We start from the raw sequence: 19,785 nt of genomic DNA on the forward strand, positions 1-19,785 counted from the left end.
GCTAATTCTATGTCCTTCCTACAGCCTTCTTTTCTAGTTCTAACAAGTATTGAGAACACTTTCTGAAAACAGAAGATTATTTTAATGGATGTTTTGATGATACTAAAAGTGTTAAACATGGTATTACTAAAAATTAAAGCATCTTTACAAAATAATAAAATACAAAGGACTATATATTTAGTAGTCTTCTAAATTTATTAATTTGGCCATTAAAATATGCACTTTAAGTGATTACTCATGTTATTTATAGTATGTTTTTAAAGTTTTACTACTGAAGCCTGGTGCCAGTGGCTTATGCCTGTAATCCTAGCTACCAGGAGGCTAAGATCTAGTCTTCAAAATAGTGAGTAGTAAGTTTTTTGTTCCTTAAGTCACCCTGCAAATTCTTTGCCAGGTCAAGGTGACTAAGACATCAAGTAATTAGTATGCAACAAAGAAAGAATTTAATAGTTTATGTTGTAGCCAAACAACTGTACACTTATTATTGAACTGAAAATTATACCATTCTAGAATTCTTAAAAGTCCATAATCAGATTTTTTTTTGGGGGGGGGCCAGTCCTGGGCTTGAGCTCAGGGCCTAAGCACTGTCCTTGAACTTTCTCAAGGCTAGAGCTCTACCACTTGAGCTCAGCACCACTCCCAGTTTCTTTCTATGTTTGTGGTACCGAGGAATCGAACCTGGGTCTTTGTGTATGCTAGGCAAGCACTGTACCACTAGACCAAACTCCAGCAATGATCTTCACTTTTTCTTCTTCCTGTTACTCTTGAGGCTGGAAGTCTTTCCTGAAATTAGATTTCCTTTCTACCTAGGCTTTATATACAGGGAGGTTAACTCTTTAAAGGATTTAAGAACCTTTGCACAGTATTAGTAACTAAAGTCTGTTGAAAAGACAGTGTCAAATCATAATTGCAAGCTATTTCTAGCTTTACATCACGTAGTTTACGATAAACAAAAACATGTGGAAGATACAGCATAATGAAACACCACCGGCCACCCCATTCAACCATTAATTAGGGACATTAGCAGTATCCAAAAGCTTCCTTAAATGTTTCTTAATGTATTCTGCAGCTGTAATCTACCTTGCTAAAATAAAATTAGGGGAAAATAATACTTTAAACTTAGATGATAATGTGTGTGTCTGCACATATGCGTGCATGCAATGTGTTGAGTGTGTGTGTGTGTGTGTGTGCACGCACATTTGCAGTCATTGTTCCTGGGGCTGGACACTGCTCTGAGCTTTTGTTGTTCAACAGGAGATAAGAGTCTTCTGGACTTCACTGCCCAGGCCAGATTCAAACTGAGATGCTCAGATCTCAGCCTTCTGGGAAGTTAGGATTACAGGTATAAGCCACCAGTGCCTGGTTGAGTTTGTAACAATTTTAAAGCAAATGCTTAAGTGTCCCTTTTTATAAGATTGTTGTAATGGTGAATCAAAGAATTCACAAATGAATGATTTAGTACTCATTCTCTTTCCCATCACTCAGCTGGTCTATTATTGAAAACTTCAGGTAATCTGGGTTTCTGGATACGAATGCAAAAGAATTCAAATCTAATAAGAAGGTGGCTAAATGGACAACCAAGTTTTACCATCTGCTTTCTAACTGCAGTCCCCTTATACGCAAGTCATTTCTCAGACAGGAACAACCTAGTTGGCAGAAGTACTAATTACAGCATCAGTAGAAATGTCATGCTTGACAAAACATTGTTTTAGTGGCAATAATTTCTGAACAAAAAATTTTAAGAAAGATATTTTCAAGTCCTTATTGCTACAAAGTGAATATACATACCAAAGCATAAAGATTTCATAGAGTATATCTCAACATAAGTAGGCAAGGAAAATTACACTAAGAGATTTCTGCATTATAGTATGATAGACATGGCTCAGCAAGACGTATTCTAAAAAAGTGATATGATTAGATATGTAGTTAAACCTAAAGTACTTGAAAAGTTCCCTAATGGAGACTTAACTGCAATTTGACCTGATTATAATCCCAAGTACCATCTGAACCATAAGCCATAAAAGTTAGAAGCCTAACACTAAAAAAAAAAATGGCATGACTTTTTATCTAGCAGGTTATGGTGAGAACAAGGAAGATTACAAGGACAGTAAAGACCAAGAAAATAAACTTTGTTCCAGACATTGAAAGTATTCTGCCCAGTAGGATGCTACCAATCCAACCCTGTGTTACTGGTCATCACCACTAAGTCAGCTGAAAATTAAGTAACAAAATATATTACAGGCTTGGGATGTAAGAATTGAAACCTCACACGGTCCAAACCCTTCAAATTTTAGTTAAAAATGCAATAAAACTTTCTATAATCACATAGCTAATAAGAGTTAACATCCAGTCTTCCCGATTCAATTTTTTTTCCATATATTTTTTATTATAATTAATGGAAGGGTTACATTATATTCACTAGATAGGTGCATTACTTCACAAACATTGATACCCTTTCTCATGTCTTGGTCAGATTTAAGTTCTTATTTTTCTCTATAACATCATTATTTTAAAAGATACAAATTATAAGATACAATATGAAAATAACTAGACATCCATGGTAACTATTTAGAAATCCTCACTTATCCTTTGAGGTACCTATGAAAAATTACTCCATAATCTATCTGAAAAAAAAAAAAAGATGCACTCTTTCTTACTTATGACCAAGCACTTCTTACAGTCAGGTAATTCAATTACTTATTACTATACAGCAACCATCCAGACAATGTTGTGTTACCTAGGAAGTTCTACTCTACATGATAGGAAAATGGACTCAAATGAGGCTAGAATATCTGTAAGGCCTAGACAATTAGAATCAGTTATAAGCTTGACTGAGACAGCCTGTTGACTAAAAGCTCAGTTCTTCAAGTGGACTTTACTAGACAGTTACTTAGGCTGCCTTATGGCAGGGGTTAGAGTAGCTGCCAAGCCAACCCAGGGTTTTTCTTGGAATGGACACAGATTATTTCCACCTTATTTTATTTATATTATCAGTCCCAGGCTAAGATCAGAGTCAGAGTACAAGGGAACTAGACAAGGGCTTGAGTAATAAGAAGCATGGATGAGTAACAATATATCATTTAATGATAATTAAAGTCCTCTCCAAGATGCTATCTAGAAAGCGGTAAGAGAGGGAGTTGTTGACCAAGAATAATGAAAAATTCTGTTCAAATGTACATAATCCTAAAACTTAAACATAGGTAGGAAAAAAATATAGCAATGTTGTATCTTTCCTGTGCCTCATTGGGTGTTTTCAGATGAATATTGTGGCATTGTTTTTGTTTTATTTTTATTAAGTAATTTATTAACATGGATTTTTACATCATATTTCAAATGACATGTTTAGCAAACAAGTAATCTGGAAGGAAATCTCTATATACAATCAATGACACTTAGATTTTAGAACATAATTATAATTAGGCTGAGGGTTTGTATGTCATAGATATATATTAATCTATGTAATAGAACATTATGTCTATAGAGTCATAAATTTTTATGTTTATGTAGTTGTGTTTATATTTCCAATACCATGTCTATAGCATTGGGTATGCAAATACTGAGCCATTGCTCTTATACTGTTTGGCTCTAATAGCCATATATTAAGGATGTACCATGTGCCTTTTGTTCCTTTGGTCTTGACTTATCTCACTCATTATGATCTACTTCCCTGCGAATTGTGGCGTTATTTTGAGCCAAATGTTAATTTTTTAGTGAGTATGTGGGGTCCCCACCCCTTTACAAAGGTCTGAACTTAGTGCTTTGTGCTTGCTAGGCAGGAAATCTGTCTCCTGAGCGTTATATAACCTCAGTCTTTGGTTTTTATTCTTTTTAATAGGGTCTTATGTTTGTACACAGGCCAGCCTAAATTGTGATCTTCCTGATTACAAATTCTGAGTAGCTGGGATAACAGGGGCATACCATCACACCCAACTTTTATTGGTTCAGATGGAGTCTTTGCCTGAGGTTGGCCTCAAATTGTGATCTTCTTGACTGTTGTCTCTCCAGTGGCTAGGATTACAGGCAGGAGTCACCACGTCCGGGAATTCTATGACTGTCCCTGTTCATCACCTTTACAGTTAAAAAATAAAAATAAATTGTTTTGTTTTGTTTGGTGTTGGGTGCTGCACTTTAGCTTTTTCACTCAGGCAAGTGGTCTACCACTTGAGCCACAGCTCTATTTCTTGGCTTTTTTTTTTTTCTTCTTTTTTTTTTTTTTTTTTTGCCAGTCCTGGGCTTGAGCTCAGGGCCTGAGCACTGTCCTTGGACTTTCTCAAGGCTAGAGCTCTACCACTTGAGCCTCAGCACCACTTCCGGCTTTTTTCTATGTATGTGGTACCGAGGAATCGAACCTGGGTCTTCATGCATGCTAGGCAAGCACCTTAACCACTAGGCCAAACTCCCAGCCCTATTTCTTGGCTTTTTAAGTGGTTAATTGGTGATAGGAGTCTCTTGAAGTTTTTCTGCCTGAGCTAGCACTGAATTCCAATTCTCAGACTAGATTCCTGAGTAGCTAGGATTATAGATGTGAGCCACTGGTGTCGGGTGAATATGCATTTACTTTAATGTAATTCCTTTGTTGGTCCTGAGGCTTTGAACTCTGGGCCTGGGTGTTGTCCCTGAGATATTCAGCTCAAGGCTAATGTTTTATCACTTGAGCCACAGAGCCACTTCCGATTTTCAGGTGGTTAATTGGAACTAAGAGTCTCAGGGACTTTTGTGCCTACGATGGCTTTGAACCATGATCCTCAGATCTCAGCCTTCTGAGTAGCTAGGATTACAGTGGCATGAGCCACTGGCAAGCAGCAAATATGTATTTTTATTTTTTTTATTTTCGCTAGTCCTGAGGCTTGAAGGCAGGGCTTAGGCACTGTCCTTGTGTTTTCTCAAGGCTAGGACTCTGCCACTTGAGACACAGCATCACTTTTTCTCTGCATGGGTACCCAGGTATTGAACCCAGGACTTTATGCATGATAGGCAAGCACTGTATCAGTAAGGCCATGCTCTTGGCCTTGAATATGTATTTTTAAATGGCAACATCAAAAACATTTCTGAGTTTGTAAGCTGTTAATTCAAAGTCAATGGTTAAATATGATTTTGATTAGGAAAGAAGGGAAGGTCATACTCCAGAAAGAATCAATTCAATCACATGATCTATAGTAGTTTGATAACTTACAGATTATTTTATTTCAAACCTGAATTATATTTTTGCTGCATTATATGAAACTATAAACTTCATATATTTTATACAATAACCATAAATTATGAAATTGTCTAACACTTCCTACATATTTGTTTTTTCCTTTATGAACTACAGATCATGCTGGTCATGTCACTTCACTCTATGAAATGCTTTGTGCTATCCTCATTTAAAAATGAGTTAACTGGGGTTGGAAGTTTGACCTAGTGGTAGAGTGCTTGCCTAGCATGCACGAAATCCTGGGTTTGATTCCTCAGTGGTATACATGTATACCACTATGTATGTGGGCATACATAGAAAAGAAAAAAAAAGCCAGAAGTGGTGCTGAGGTTCAAGTGGTAGAGCTCTTGCCTTAAGAAAGCCCAAGGACAGTGTTCAGGCCCTGAGCATAAGCCCAGGACTGGCAAAACAAAAATAAAGAGTTAACTTAAAAATTCTATAGCCACTGGTACCCACTTTGAAAGTGGAAGTGCCAAGAATAGAAACAAATCTTTTCTCACCTTACAATTTATTTGCTCCTTTAAGTATAACAATTTTTTCATGATGTCTTCAAGGTATGACAAAAATTTTACTTTATTTCTCAGTGATCTCCATGTAAAAGTAGTAGTTTTTAAATACCAGTTTTCTCTGCTTCTAGTCTCATTCATTACTTTATGGAAGCAAACATTTACGCAGTAGAAATCTGACATTTTAAGACAAGCTTTCAGCTAATTTTTCTGAATTAAATCATGTGTTTCAAATTGCCTGTTTGTCTGAATTTGTGGGCTCTTTCAGAGAAACATATAATCTAATGCTTAAAAATTTTAAAGTCTTCTCATCTTGACTCTACACTTTATAACTGTATAAACAACAGGAGGAATATTATCTTTTAGCATATCAGCTTCAATGCCTGGGCAATGTCTTAATCATTTTATCAATTAATGAGTTCTTTGTAAGCAACCATTAGCCATACATTTAGTTATTTCCCCTGACACCTAGAATGACCTCTATACATGATTGGTATTAAAGTTTTGTTGAATAAAGACAGATGAAAAGAAGTAAAAATAAACTCTTGAAATATCAAAAATTACATGGAATAATTTATAAAGCAGCACCAATCAAGTATTAATTATTATCACCATTTGGTGAGCTATAATAAAAGCAATAGAAGGCATAGTAGATGTATATAAAGGTATATATTCTTCTCATTAAGAAACCACATATACAATTAACCTAGATCCCATCTATTCCTTACTATAAAGGGAAGATGAATTTAATATATTTGTTTGGGAAGGAACTAAAGAATGCAATAAAACAAAATAACACATAGAGGGACAAAAAAGAACTCTTAGGAGGGATGAATGTTAAAATGAATTTGAAATGTGGTCACATATTTTCATTATAATGAAAGTATACTTACAAAAATATTAAAAAGAGAACATTATCACCTAAAATTTAAAAATCAAAACAAGGATTCAACATTGGCTAACTTCTAATAAAACATCTAACACTGATAGAAATTAAGAGAATATAGAAACAAAGTGGTCTCGAATGAAAATATGCTATTTTAGAGTTCTAGTAGTCTTCACTACAATTAGGAGTTGTGGAATCTAACATCTGACAATACTGGTCAGGAGACAGAAGAGAGAATATCTACGCTGCTCTAAAGTAGCCATCATTAAAAATATGAATATAATTGTAAATATTTCTTAAAATGTTTTACCTTTGTCTTTGATTTTTTTGGGGGGGAGGGAGGAAATAAACTATCTAGAGTAGCAAAATAGAAACTTTGATTTCCATGCAAAATGGTAAAATCAAATTTATAGAAGGTATTGGTTTCAAGTGAGGTCCTTTACTACATACAAATAAGACCAAAATGGAGTTATTCATATTTGAATTCTATGCCAACAAGCCTGAACTGAGTTCTTTATCTGACCTCCTAGGAAGTCAGGGTAAAAAGAGAGAATGGCAGACAATCCCCAAACAGATCACTTCCAGCTATCATGAAAAATTAGTCCCTTATTCTTCAACCTTTCCAAAATAAGTAACTTGATATGACCAAACTACTTTTTGTTCTTTCTTTATTTACCTCAGCTAAGCAGACTATTCTATTTTGTAGAATGTGGTGTTTTATAATTCACAAAATCCAATTTAAACCATATTTTTGAGATATGGTTTTGCTATGTAGCCTAGGTTGGCCTCAAATTCTAGAACCTCTAATCATAGCCTTCCATGTGCTAAGATTATGTGCATGCACTATGATATCTGGCTGTAAACATTTTATCTTTTGACAAAATAAAAGCACAATACAAAACACATGAAACCTTATAGAGCAGTCACTATTTTCAGAATTCTATAGGCTACAAAAACAAATGTTTGTGAGAAATAAAATTAACCACCTATATTATATTATGTAATTAGTCACCAATGCACAGCATAGAACTACAAATGTATTTACACTCTCATTGTACAATCCCACATATTACATTAAAAAGAAACACTAAGTTCTCAAAATCCTACACATCTCAAAGTAAATTCTCCACCTACAGAGCACTCTACGAGGAACATTTTTTTTTAATCCAAAACCGCTACTGAATTAACATTTCCAAAGGCTTTTTAAATTTACAAACCAAGACTTGTAAAAATGAAGAGAATAGTATTCTTTGGAATACTTCTGAAAAAGGATGTGATCTTATAACATGTTCTAAAATGAACATCAAGAAATAAAACTATATCTGTTTGACTGTACATAAAACAGTACCTTTATTCTTTCATGAGTATGATGCCAGAGTTGTTCATTCTAGTTATGCATCTGAAAATATACTAAATATCTGATACAGACACTTGTTACTGAGCAGCCAGACAGGCTTACATGTTTTCCTGACACTACCATCAAGAAAGCAAAAGATGGTGTCATAACCAAGGGGTCTTAACTTAGTCTCCACTATTTCTAAAAACCATTTGTTTGGTTTTGCTGCAAGTAGTAGACTGCACAAAAATTATCTGTGCCAGAAATGAAGATAAACTGTAGTAGGAATACTATTCCATTTAACCCATCACATATATATACAGGTAACAACTGTAAATGACTCCATAGCACTAAAACCAAATATGTGGTTCTAATTTTCTTTTCCTATCTAATTTAAAAACGGAAAATCTAAAGTATAAAAGTATATTTTGGAAGATCATTACTTAATTTATATGTCACTAACCTTCCAGTATGTTCTTTAAAATGCTCTACATATTAAAATATACAGTTCTCCTTCATGTTAGTTATTAAATTAATAAACAATAAAATAACACTAAGCAATAGTAACAGAAAATACAAAATCTCCCATTGCCACCCTTCTGATCTAACTTTCTAGGTAACATAGAACGAAAACAATTTTCTCAGAATAAAATTATTTTAATTATAGAACAAACTTGTAGCTTGAGCTGCTGTTACATTTCAAGTGCCATACTTGGTCCTATTTAAAATACTAAGACAACAGAACAGAAGAAAAACAAACATGTATGAATAACTACAGTGTATGGAAGCTTTTGCCAAATGATACAGACTAATGCAGAAAAGCAGCTGCAGAATTTATGTGAGAAATACACTGGCTCCTCTTTTGAGGACTCAGAAAAATATTGGAGTTTTACATACTTGCATAGGGAAGAAAGCAAAGGGAAGAAATGACTTAAGAATCAGTGATTATGCTACTTCATCATGATTTTCATTCTACACTAGAAATGAATCTGTCAGGGTATAGGAGGTAAGAATGGAAGAATAAGCTGGGATAGAAAGACTCCTGCTATAGTAATTTCACATACATTCAATAGTAATTAAATGCCTATGGAAAACTGAAATATGTTAGGCATTAAAAGGCGTGTCCAAACACTACTGCTGCACTAAGCAACGATGAAAAAGTCTTTTATACCATGATGGAGGTTACTTCATCTACTCCCAGAATTCAAACAAAATATGTAGATTCAAGTACTCATATGAGTTTTGAAACCTCCAAAGCAACTTTAAAATGAAAGGTAAATGAGCAGTTACCACTTATAAACAGTCCCCTAAAGTTAGAAACAGTATGAGTAAATCTCTCCTAGTTTAAAAAAGCACAGAATGCCCTGTTTTTCAGTCTACTAGGTAAATCACTGCAAAACTTTGCTGTCAATTTCCAAAGGATGTAAATAAAGTGTTACACTTGCATGTATATTCAAGAAAAAAATGAAGCCGATGATGCTACTAACTGCACATTTTATACATTACCTCACATATATCACAACTATACAATATTTTTTCTTAAACTATTTTCATTCAATGTTACAATTAAAACTTAGCAAGTAAAAATTAAAAAGCAGAGCTGTTATTACATACACCTAAAACTCACTAATATTTTCTCAGCTTTAATGACATAGGTACTAGTATCTAACAAACAAATCTGCTAAATAAGAAAACAAAAATGCAAATGTTCTAACAAAGATGGATAAATAAGACATACATATTTTCAATCTCCATTATTATACACAGAAAATACGTGCTAGTGTAATCAATGGCAAAGCTGCAACTTTCAGTATCTGACATTTAAGAGAAAATCTTACTTAAGATCCAGGCTTTACCAGCTCTATGAACATGTCACAACTGCCAATAACAGAGGTGGATTTAATTTTATAGGAAAAAGATGCTAGTAAAAGTACAACTGTGTGAGTGTGTGTGTGTGAGTGTGTGTGTGTGTGTGTGTGTGTGTGTGTATGAATAGAGATAAGGTACACATATGCATTTCTACTACAAATATTTCAATATAATGCAAGAAATGATTAGAGGAGATTATATTTGAAAGAAACTTACCTTTCGCCCATCACTTGCATGGCAATTCACATTTAGAGGAGTCAGTAAAGCCATTAGTTTTTCTTCATTACCGCTCCTATAAAAAGGTAGTAAGTCAATTTCTGTAAAATTACAGAGCTTCTTGTGCATATTTATAGATATTTTCTCACAAAAGAGTAGAAAATAGGGCTTTAATTTATTATGTGAATCAAAGTGAATCTCTTACAATATTCAATTAATGCAATTCCTGCTATTTATTATATAGTGGTATATCTTAGAAAATGTGGCTTTCCATATTTTTAAAGAATTATAACAAACTTTATTCTGACTAATGATTTAAAACACTGCAGTTAGCCTACAATTTGTTAAATTATACATAACCACCACCATCAACAACAAATCAGATCAGGATTTTAACATTTACTTTATATCCTTCATTAAGCTTTGCTGGAAAATCTTCAGAATGAAAACAGGATTTAAACACTCCAAGAATATCATTGAGCTTGCCAACTAAGATTTGTAGGTACATTAAGAAATAATCCAAATAAAATCAACCTTGTAATCATCATCTAGTGAAAGATACTGTCATCTTCACTAACCATGTGAAGTATACAAATATTTAGTACAAGCGTCTATCCACACTATTGCCTAAAATACCAGCAAGACAATAACATGTTATAATTTTCGTAGTCCTCCACCTGCCTTCCCGGTTTTCTCTCTTCAATGCTTTATACTCACTTAAAAATGAACGGAATCACTTACCTAGCAGCTTCTAGGAGTTCGTCTTTCTTGTATTCACCTAGATGATTGCAAAATATCATGCTGTTAGCATTTGGCAGAAGACAGATTAAGAAATGCAGCAGGCAGCAAATAGAGAATTAAACAGGGAAGAAGAGAAAAAGAGAGTCCACACCCCGCTGGGTGATGGAGCCGTGACGTTAGCCAGCTTGTGAAGGCAGCATCACCAGTGCCTTGGAGACGGGCGGCAAATTGACGCAGCTTCTTGTCCAATCCTCAGATGAAATAGCTTTCTTCAGACAACCAATGAATGCTAAATCTCGTGTCCAGAAACACATTCCCTCTGATAACAGCATGCCAGCTGAAGACAATGTCCCCTCCCCCCTTTCCTATTCAGGCTGTCACAGTAAACTTGTGAAGCATAATACATTCTGAGACAAAAGCAAAATAATGTGGCTCTCTAAAGGTATAAATTACTAGTCTTCAAAAAAAATCGCAGCTTTATTTGTAACATGGAAAGTTCTTTTTTTTAAAAATTAATTAACCATCATTGAGCTTTCTACCAACAGAAAATGCAAATGTCAGAATCACGAAGCCCCTGCCTCGCGAGGGAAGGTCTGTAGACTAGAAATACGTGAACTACGTACCAAATGCTAAGAACCTCTTGGAGGCAGAGCTCCAAAACCAAAGCAGGGAATGTATTCTTAAATGGCAGTAATATGCTAATATGTATTAAGGATGCTTTATATATCTTCAACAAAAAATCTGACAAAATGTAATTCTTAAAAATAGTTTTTAAAGCAGGTTGAGGTCTCTGAGAATGAGCGGATACGCAATTATTGTGATGTGGGTAATTTTCCCCCTTGAATAATTTCACAAGAGGTTTTCAAAGTATATCACAGCTTTAAACACAAATATAACTAAAAATACATAGTAACATATTTCTTAGGGTATTTAAGATCTAACAAGCTTGTTTTGCAAGCAAGTGCAATTAAAGGACATAGAATCTTAATAATACAGTGTTTGTTCATTCATTAAATAGAAAGAACAGCCAGGACTATGATTCAGCTACAATAAACTGACTCAGTTTGCTATATCATAATTACACAATGTTTTAACAAAGCACTATATGAATACAAACATTAAGTACAGAACAAATACAAATATTAAGTATATAACAAATAGTATTTTAAATGAAAGAGGTCTAACATGAAATAACTAATTTGTAAGATCTTAGGTATAAATATGAATTTCTTCACTTTGTTTCTACTTTGCTGTAAGAATACATTAGACTGATACAGATTCAATAATGACACTGCAAGACCACAAAGCACATGTTTAAATTCTAGAATCTATTATTAGTAGAAATTCTTTAGCCCCTTAGATTGACTAGTTTAAAATCTTTGCAAAGAATAACCATGTTACTTTCAGATGAGGAAGCAGTTCAATGTCTATTCTTTTCTAAATGGAAAAATTATATTCCAATAAAGCCACAGGTTTTACAATATATAACAATAAAACAGAATATACAATTTCATGATCACAGAATTAGCCATTTCAATTTTCCACAAAACATTTTATGTTCTTTAAAAGTATAAAAACAATATTATTCTATTTTCTAGCTAAAAACTCTCAAAACTAATGCTATACATTCCTTTATTAAATATTTTAGGTAAAAAACACATAAATTACAGAGTCAATCAAAAAAGTTCCTCGTGAGGAAAATAGCAAAGCCCTCTTTAAAATTATATGCCTGAGGAATCAAGACCTAGACAAATCAAATTACAGAATATATTTATATAAGTCAATTATTCATTTGAAAGTTTGGAATATTACTTAATGAAAGTTATATGCTATGAGTACAGTATGGTTGTACTATTATATGTGATTATATGGTTATGAAAAATCTAAAACGTTATTATGAGTTTCCTGGAATAATAAGAGGCAGGTTACTTGTGATTAAAGAAGCTTTCCTGGAAGAAGGGAAAGTGTCAAAGCAAGAAGTGATTTTTAGATGAAAGAGCAAGGGTGAAGAAAGCAACCACACAGACAGAAGCGCAAAAGGAAATGGTATTTCTACAAAACCAAATGTGAATCAGAAAGCTCCTGAAGGGAGATGAGTAAGGATGATGTATAAAATGAAAGGATCGTGAATGATTCCCTGGGTTGAGAAATCTGAACTTCCTTCTGGAAGCAGTAATACTGAAATATTCTATAAGTGGGTGGGGAGACAAAGTACATTTAAACATCTGTAAGATTTGTGATTATGTAAAATACAAACTTCTCTTGGACAGGAAAGGAGGGGGATAGGAGATGGGGGGACAGCAATTAGATCATGCAGTAAATATTCATTCTTGATACTAAGTAAAAATATAACATTGTAAGTAGAAAATGACTATGATTGAAATTTCAGTCATAGTGAAACATGACTCCAATGAGCTAGGTAATACTTTGAGGATCCCAAAGTATCTGGGATCCTGAAAGTTCAAATCAGTCTTTCTCTATACACTTCTCTCATGTATATCTTACTGATATTTCACAAAATGTCACATTTCTTCAAAATGTTATTCCTTCCCAGATAAGCTGATAATAAGCTAAAGCTTTCAAAAGGAAATAAAAATACAACTACATCCAACAGAGCCAGACACAGGTATTACAAATGATTTTTTACTTGTACTGTTACAGATCCTAGTACTCTAATCAGCTTTTCTGCAATACATTCCAGCATCCACTATCTGGTGCCCAAGGACCACAATCCATAAACAGCTGAAGCCATTTTTCAAATGCTACCTTGCAAGAATAACTAACATGATGAATTGAGAGCCCTTCATGCACTCTGACAACAAATCTGACTACTTACTAATAGCCAAAGCACCAGATCTGTTTCATTTTAGCTGAGAAACAAAATATTCTGGATGAGACTTATCCCTGTGGAGCATTTGTATTTTTTTAATAGCATCTAGATAAAAACTAGCAATAGATCAGCTAGAAAGGAAACTAGGCAATTATAGTCAAAATAATAGCAGCCAGAAATAGAGAAAATAAATAGCTTAGATTTTTTTATTAAATAAAGTGAAGTAAAAGTAAGTGAACCATATAGTTTACTTCCTCAAGTCTGAATTGTCACTATTATCAAATAATTATTAACACATGTAAAGATATACATACCACATAGATGATTAATGTTTAAAAAGCCATGTTGCTAGACTCCAATGGCTCAAACCTGCAATGCTGGCTACTCATGAGGCTGAGATCTGAGGATCATGGTTCAGTGCCAGCCCAGAAAGGAAAGTTGGTGAGACTTTTATCTCTAATATCAAAAAAGCTAGAAGTAAAGCTGTGGCTCAAGTGGTAGAACATTAACCTTGACCAAAAAGGCTCAAGGACAGTGCTCAGGCTCATTCAGACAAGCAGGAAAAAAAAGGAAGGAGGGAAGAGGAGGGGAGGGGGGGAGGAAGGAAGGAAGGAAGGAAGGAAGGAAGGAAGGAAGGAAGGAAGGAAGGAAGGACAGGAAGGAGGGAGGGAGGGAGGGAGGGAAGGGGGACGGGCAGGCAATATCCATGTTATCAAAGTCAAGGTAAAAATGTTACTCATTCATTCACTGTGTGGGTGCTGGTCCTGGTGTTTGAACTCACAGTCCCTAAGCTTCTCCCCCCCCCACACACACACTTAAAGCTGGCACTCTACCACTTGAACCACAGCTCCACTTTTGGCTCTTTGGTGATTAATTGGAGAAACGTGTCTCATGGACTATTCTGCCCAGGCTGGCTTCAAACCTCAATCCTCAGATCTCAATCTCCCAAGTAGCTAAGATTACAGGTGTGCCACTGGTGCCCAGTGACTGGCATTTATTTTTAAAATAGAAATTATTTCTCTATCACTTAGTATACAGGAAAATTATCTTTTAAATAAAAATGGGGGAGACGGGGCCGGGAGTTTGGCCTAGCGGTTAAAGTGCTTGCCTAGCATGCATGAAGACCCGGGTTCGATTCCTCGGTACCCCACATACATAGAAAAAAGCCAGAAGTGGTGCTGAGGCTCAAGTGGTAGAGCTCTAGCCTTGAGAAAGTCCAAGGACAGTGCTCAGGCCCTGAGCTTAAGCCCAGGACTGGCAAAAAAAAAAAAAAAAATGGGGGAGACTTACATAAATAATTACATGATTACTGACTTCTCTCAATTGTGAAATGAATAAGCCACACATAGGTTTGTAAAAAGTGAGTCATATGAGCTTTTTCAGATGGAGTAACAAGAAAAGGTTATGAACATAATCAGATTCCTAATGTAGTAAGGGAATATAAAAGAATTCCAACCTTTGTTTCCTCAGCTTTTACATCACGTGTGCACTGCCTAGGAAATGCAAGAGATGGCAACTGGAAAGTCACCCTTCTCTCCATCATCTCACCCCCAGTTCCCTAATCATCCTAAGAGACCATCTATCATCTAGTCACTTACGGTTAAACACATTGGCACAAAGCAGTTAAATGGATCATCTAAGTTTTATCTGACTACTACCCACTAGTTTTTCAGGCTCTGAACTAATGTGTAAGCACAAAAAGCTAAGCTTTGAAAGAAGTGGTTTAAGCAAAGAGGAGAGAAAATAATAGCGAGCATAAAATGGTTTAAAGCAAACTCAGTTACTAGCTTTAAACTGCTTTAATATAACAAGCCAAAATTTCCCATCAGAACTACTTAAAAGCACTTGAACTTTCAGATGAGCTTGTAAACACAGGCCATTAGGCCAGGGAAAATGAATGAAGGAAATTCCTTCTAGATCTATTCAAATGATCAATGCATTTTCCATTTTCCATAATGTGATTTAATTTCTTAACTTAGAAGATATCTCAAGGGAAGAGCTATGTAGACTTCAGGCAAGTATCTCAATTACCAAATTAATACAGGGGCTCTTGCACTGCTGAGTTTTAGGCAACAACATAAACTGATAATTCTGATATAGAGATTTTTTTTTTTCTTTTTGGCCTGAAGTGAGACTGACCTGTAGGCTTCACAAATGATTGGCTTGCTTACTTAGCTTGTGAGCAACCACTTGAGCATTGCCTCTAGCCCAACTTTTTGCTGAGTACTATGGAATTGGAGTTTCATAGACGTTTCTACTTAGGCTTTGCATCACAATTCTACAGCTCTTAGTCTTTGGAGTAGCTAAGATTAAAGCTTAGTAAATGGCTGGGGCATAATGTAAATACCTTCTCGTCAAGGTGCCAACAAATATAATTGATTCTGTAGCTACACCTTACAAAGGGGAAAAGATACTAACTTGGGTGACATTTAATTTTGTTTTCAACAAATAAATTTGAAATTTCAGAACCAGTTACGTAATTATGGAAGAAATTTTGCTCAGGAAACGATCCAATTGCAAAAATTAAAGCCCTCCTTCAAAAGCAATATTCAAACAGTTTGATATTATTTTATGCGGAAACACAAGCCCCAGGAATACTTGAATTACTATTTTCACTCTTTTATGAATGTTTCTAGAATATCTGGGGAAAATTATAAAACTAAGAGAGCATTCAAGGCTTGTTCCTACTTCTGAATCCTATCAAGTTCTAGCCTCAAAGTTGATACCATCTGCTGGGTACCAGTAATCCACATTTATAATCTATAATCCTAGTTATTTAGAAGGCAGAGAACCAAAAGATGGAAGTTTAAGGACCGCTGGGGTCAAAGATTTGTGACACCTTCATTTTAGTGAGGGGCTGCTGGGTACAGTTGTATGCACTTGCCTTTACAGCCATACAGAAGGATGGAGTTCCAAGGACTGTGATTCCAGGCCAACTCAGGCAAAAAGTTTGAGAGACTTCTTAACTTAATAGTAAAAGTTGAATGGGGTGACATATGCCTGTCATCCCAGCTATGGCAAATAATAATAATAATAATAATAATAATAATAATAATAATAAAAATAGGTGAATCAAAGTCCAGGCTGGTTGAGCAAAAAAGTAAAAGCCTACCTCAAAAACATCTAAAATGGGACTGGGAATTTGGCTTAGTGGTAGAGTGCTTGCCTAGCATGCACGAAGACCCAGGTTCAATTCCTCAGTACCACATACATAGAAAAAAGCCGTAAGTGGTGCTGAGGCTCAAGTGGTAGAGCTCTTGCCTTAAGAAAGTCCAAGGACAGTGCTCAGGCCCTGAGCTCAAGCCCAGGACTGGCAAAAACAAAACAAAACAAAAACAAAAGAAAAAAACCCATCTAAAACAAAATGGGCTTGGGGGGATAGCACATACCACCAGTAAAATCTAGAATCATGGTCAAACTAAACACAGAGTTTTTAAATAGAATAATTTAGAAATAATTTAGGGTTCTGAAAAGACTTTTCCTGGTAGAGATCCTTCATTGATTGTATCCTATACCCCTGTGTTTTAGCTAATACTAGCTAGTGCTAAATTCTACATTTAATATAAACATAATTTAAGTTATGCTTACCACTATTTCCATTTAAATAAATTAAAATTATATAGACATAAACATCCTGTTCATGAAGCATTCAAGAGGTTTAGAGAGTTCTAGTGCCTACCATGTTGGGCAGTACAGACAGGACATCAGACAAAACAGCGAAGAACTTATTAAACCATACCATTTTATAGAGAGGTTTAAAAGTGACTAAGAAGCCATTCTTTATCCCAATAAACTACTTTCATCCTTTTTAACTCAAAGTTGTCACTACCAAACTCGGTAATATAAACACCTCACAGCTACTGAATAGCAAACTACTACTTGATCACCATGAAATATAGAGGAAAACACTGGACTGGAACCCATCCTTCAAATACCAAAGGATGACTGTGTAAAAGTTGGAGACATGAATATAAAAAATAGTGGTTAAGGGAAGAAAAGCCATATTGTGAGATATATCTTCCTTAAAGTTGGATATTGGAATTTAGGAGAGGCAAGCATTCATCTAGGAAACTGTCAATGGCAGAGGCATTTTGCAAAGTATGTAGTACATTAAAAGAAAACAAACTAGCCAGCGCTTACAGCTCAAGCCGACAAATCCTAGTTACTCAGAAGGCTGAGATCTGAGCATCACGGTTCAAAGTCAGCCCAAGTAGGCACTAAAGTCATGAAACTCTTCTCTCCAGTTAATCACCAGAAAACTGGAAGTGGCTCTGTGGCTCAAGGGGTAGGGCGATAGCTTTAAGCTGAAGAGCTCAGGGACAGCACCCATGATATACTAAAAGCAGGAGACAAGAAGCAGGAAAGGAGAAGGGAGGGAATTTTCATTCTAAATAGGAGGAAAAAAGGAGGCTTTGCACAGAATCTGAAAGCTGAAAAATCTCAACATTACTTAAGTAATCAACCACCTGTGCAAATGGATGGGGAGAGCTCTGAATGTGGATTAATATGTTGTTTTGTTTTTACTGTTATACTGTATGTTCCTTTTAAAAAAAGAGGTTATAAAGGGAAATTATATATTTCATACAAAATAGTTTTGCAATAATTTTATGTTTTGTACTATATCGCCAATTAGCCACATCCTTTTTTGGGGGGTAGAGGGTGCTGGTACTGATGCTTCAGGACCTCAAATTCTCAGATTTCTCTACCACTTGATTCATAACCTCCCTTCCAATTTTTTGCTGGTTTAGTGGATTTGTCTGTCTGTGCTGGCTCTGAACTTTGATCCTTCAGTCTCATCCCCTTGAATACTCTGGATTGCAGGCATGAGCCACAGGAACCAGCTCTTTATTTATAATTCTGAAACCCAAAAAGGTTTAAAAATTCATTTGGCAGCAAAGCTCAATCTATTTGGTGTAAATTGGTAAGTTTCATTACAACAATTATTAATGTTATATAGAGTACAACACCAGAAGGAACTTCCATAATAAAAGATGGGTGAGTTTTGTCTTTGTCTTTGTTTTTCCAGTATACTTATATACCTATTTATTGATATACAATGCCATTTAGTTAACTACCATATATACACACACACATACTTTTTCTGAGAGGAGTGCAGGTCCGGGGGCTTGAATTCAGGGCCTAGGCACTGTTCTTGAGCACTTATTGCTCAAGGGGAGTGCTCTACCACTCGAATCAAACCTCTACTTTTGGCCTTTTGATTATTAATTGGAGGTAAGAGTCTCATGTACTTTCTTGACCAAGCTGGCTTTGAACCATGATTCTCAGATCTCAATCTCCAGAGTAGCTAGGATTACTAGGATTACCAGCACCTGGCTAATTCTGTAACTTTTGACAAATGTACATAGTTGAATGACCACAAAAAAAAAAACCACATAGGATATTTCTGTTACCTTATGAAATTTTCTCAAGCCCCCCTGAATTCCCATTTCATGGCAATCATTAGTCTCATTTCTGTTCTTATAGCTTTGGTGGTGGTTGTTTTGTTTTTAAATTCATTCATTTTAAATTCATTCCTGTTCCCTCTTCCCTCCCCTTCTCTCCCTCCTCTCCCCCCCCCTCCTATATTGCAATGCTGCACATAGAACTCAGAGCAGTTAACATGGTAGGCATGTATTCTATCACTAAGTTATATCTACCACCCCAATGTCCCTACATTTTAAATTTATAAAATGTCATTTAAACAGATTTACTAATTATTTTGAATTTAGTTTTTTTTACTCAGTCTATCTAAAAAAAAATCTCTTCATACCAGGGCTTAAATTTAGGTGTCTGGCACTTGATCATTTTGCTTGCTTATGGCTGGTGCTCTACCACCAAAGCCATAATTCTAGTCTAACTTTTTTCTGGTTAATTATAAATCCAGCCTCACGATTTTTTCTTCCCTAATTTTGATCCTCAAGGTCTTAGTCTCTTGGGTGGCTAATACCACAGGCATGAGCCATGGATACTCAGCTAGTTTACTTAACTTACTATAAATGCTTTTGAGTTTTATCTATAGTGTTAGACATATCAATTGTTTGTCTCCTTTTATTAAGTAATATTATATCTGCAAATCTATTTGCTAGTTAATAGACACTTGGGCTATTTCTAGCTTTGCGTGATTCATTTTAAACAAATGTAAAATTTCAGACACAATTGTGAATGGACACATGAGTTCTTTTCTCTTGGGTAAATATCCAGTAG

The 19,785-nt window shown here is 35.2% G+C and overlaps 1 protein-coding gene across 1 annotated transcript in view; it reads right to left on the minus strand.

The window, feature by feature from the left end:
- The window catches only part of Tnks (tankyrase), a 138,426-nt gene that overhangs the window by 49,682 nt on the left and 68,959 nt on the right, over positions 1-19,785 (minus strand). Inside the window, exons 4-5 of the mRNA XM_090353971.1 lie at positions 10,752-10,788; positions 10,011-10,086 (exon numbers count right to left, since the gene is read on the minus strand). Of these exons, the coding sequence (XP_090210097.1) occupies positions 10,011-10,086; positions 10,752-10,788 (113 nt within the window). The remainder of the gene's footprint in view (positions 1-10,010; positions 10,087-10,751; positions 10,789-19,785) is intronic.

The sequence above is a fragment of the Megascapheus bottae genome, chromosome 20, assembly GCF_031878675.1.
Source record: "Megascapheus bottae isolate mThoBot1 chromosome 20, mThoBot2.hap1, whole genome shotgun sequence".
NCBI lineage: Eukaryota > Metazoa > Chordata > Mammalia > Rodentia > Geomyidae > Megascapheus > Megascapheus bottae.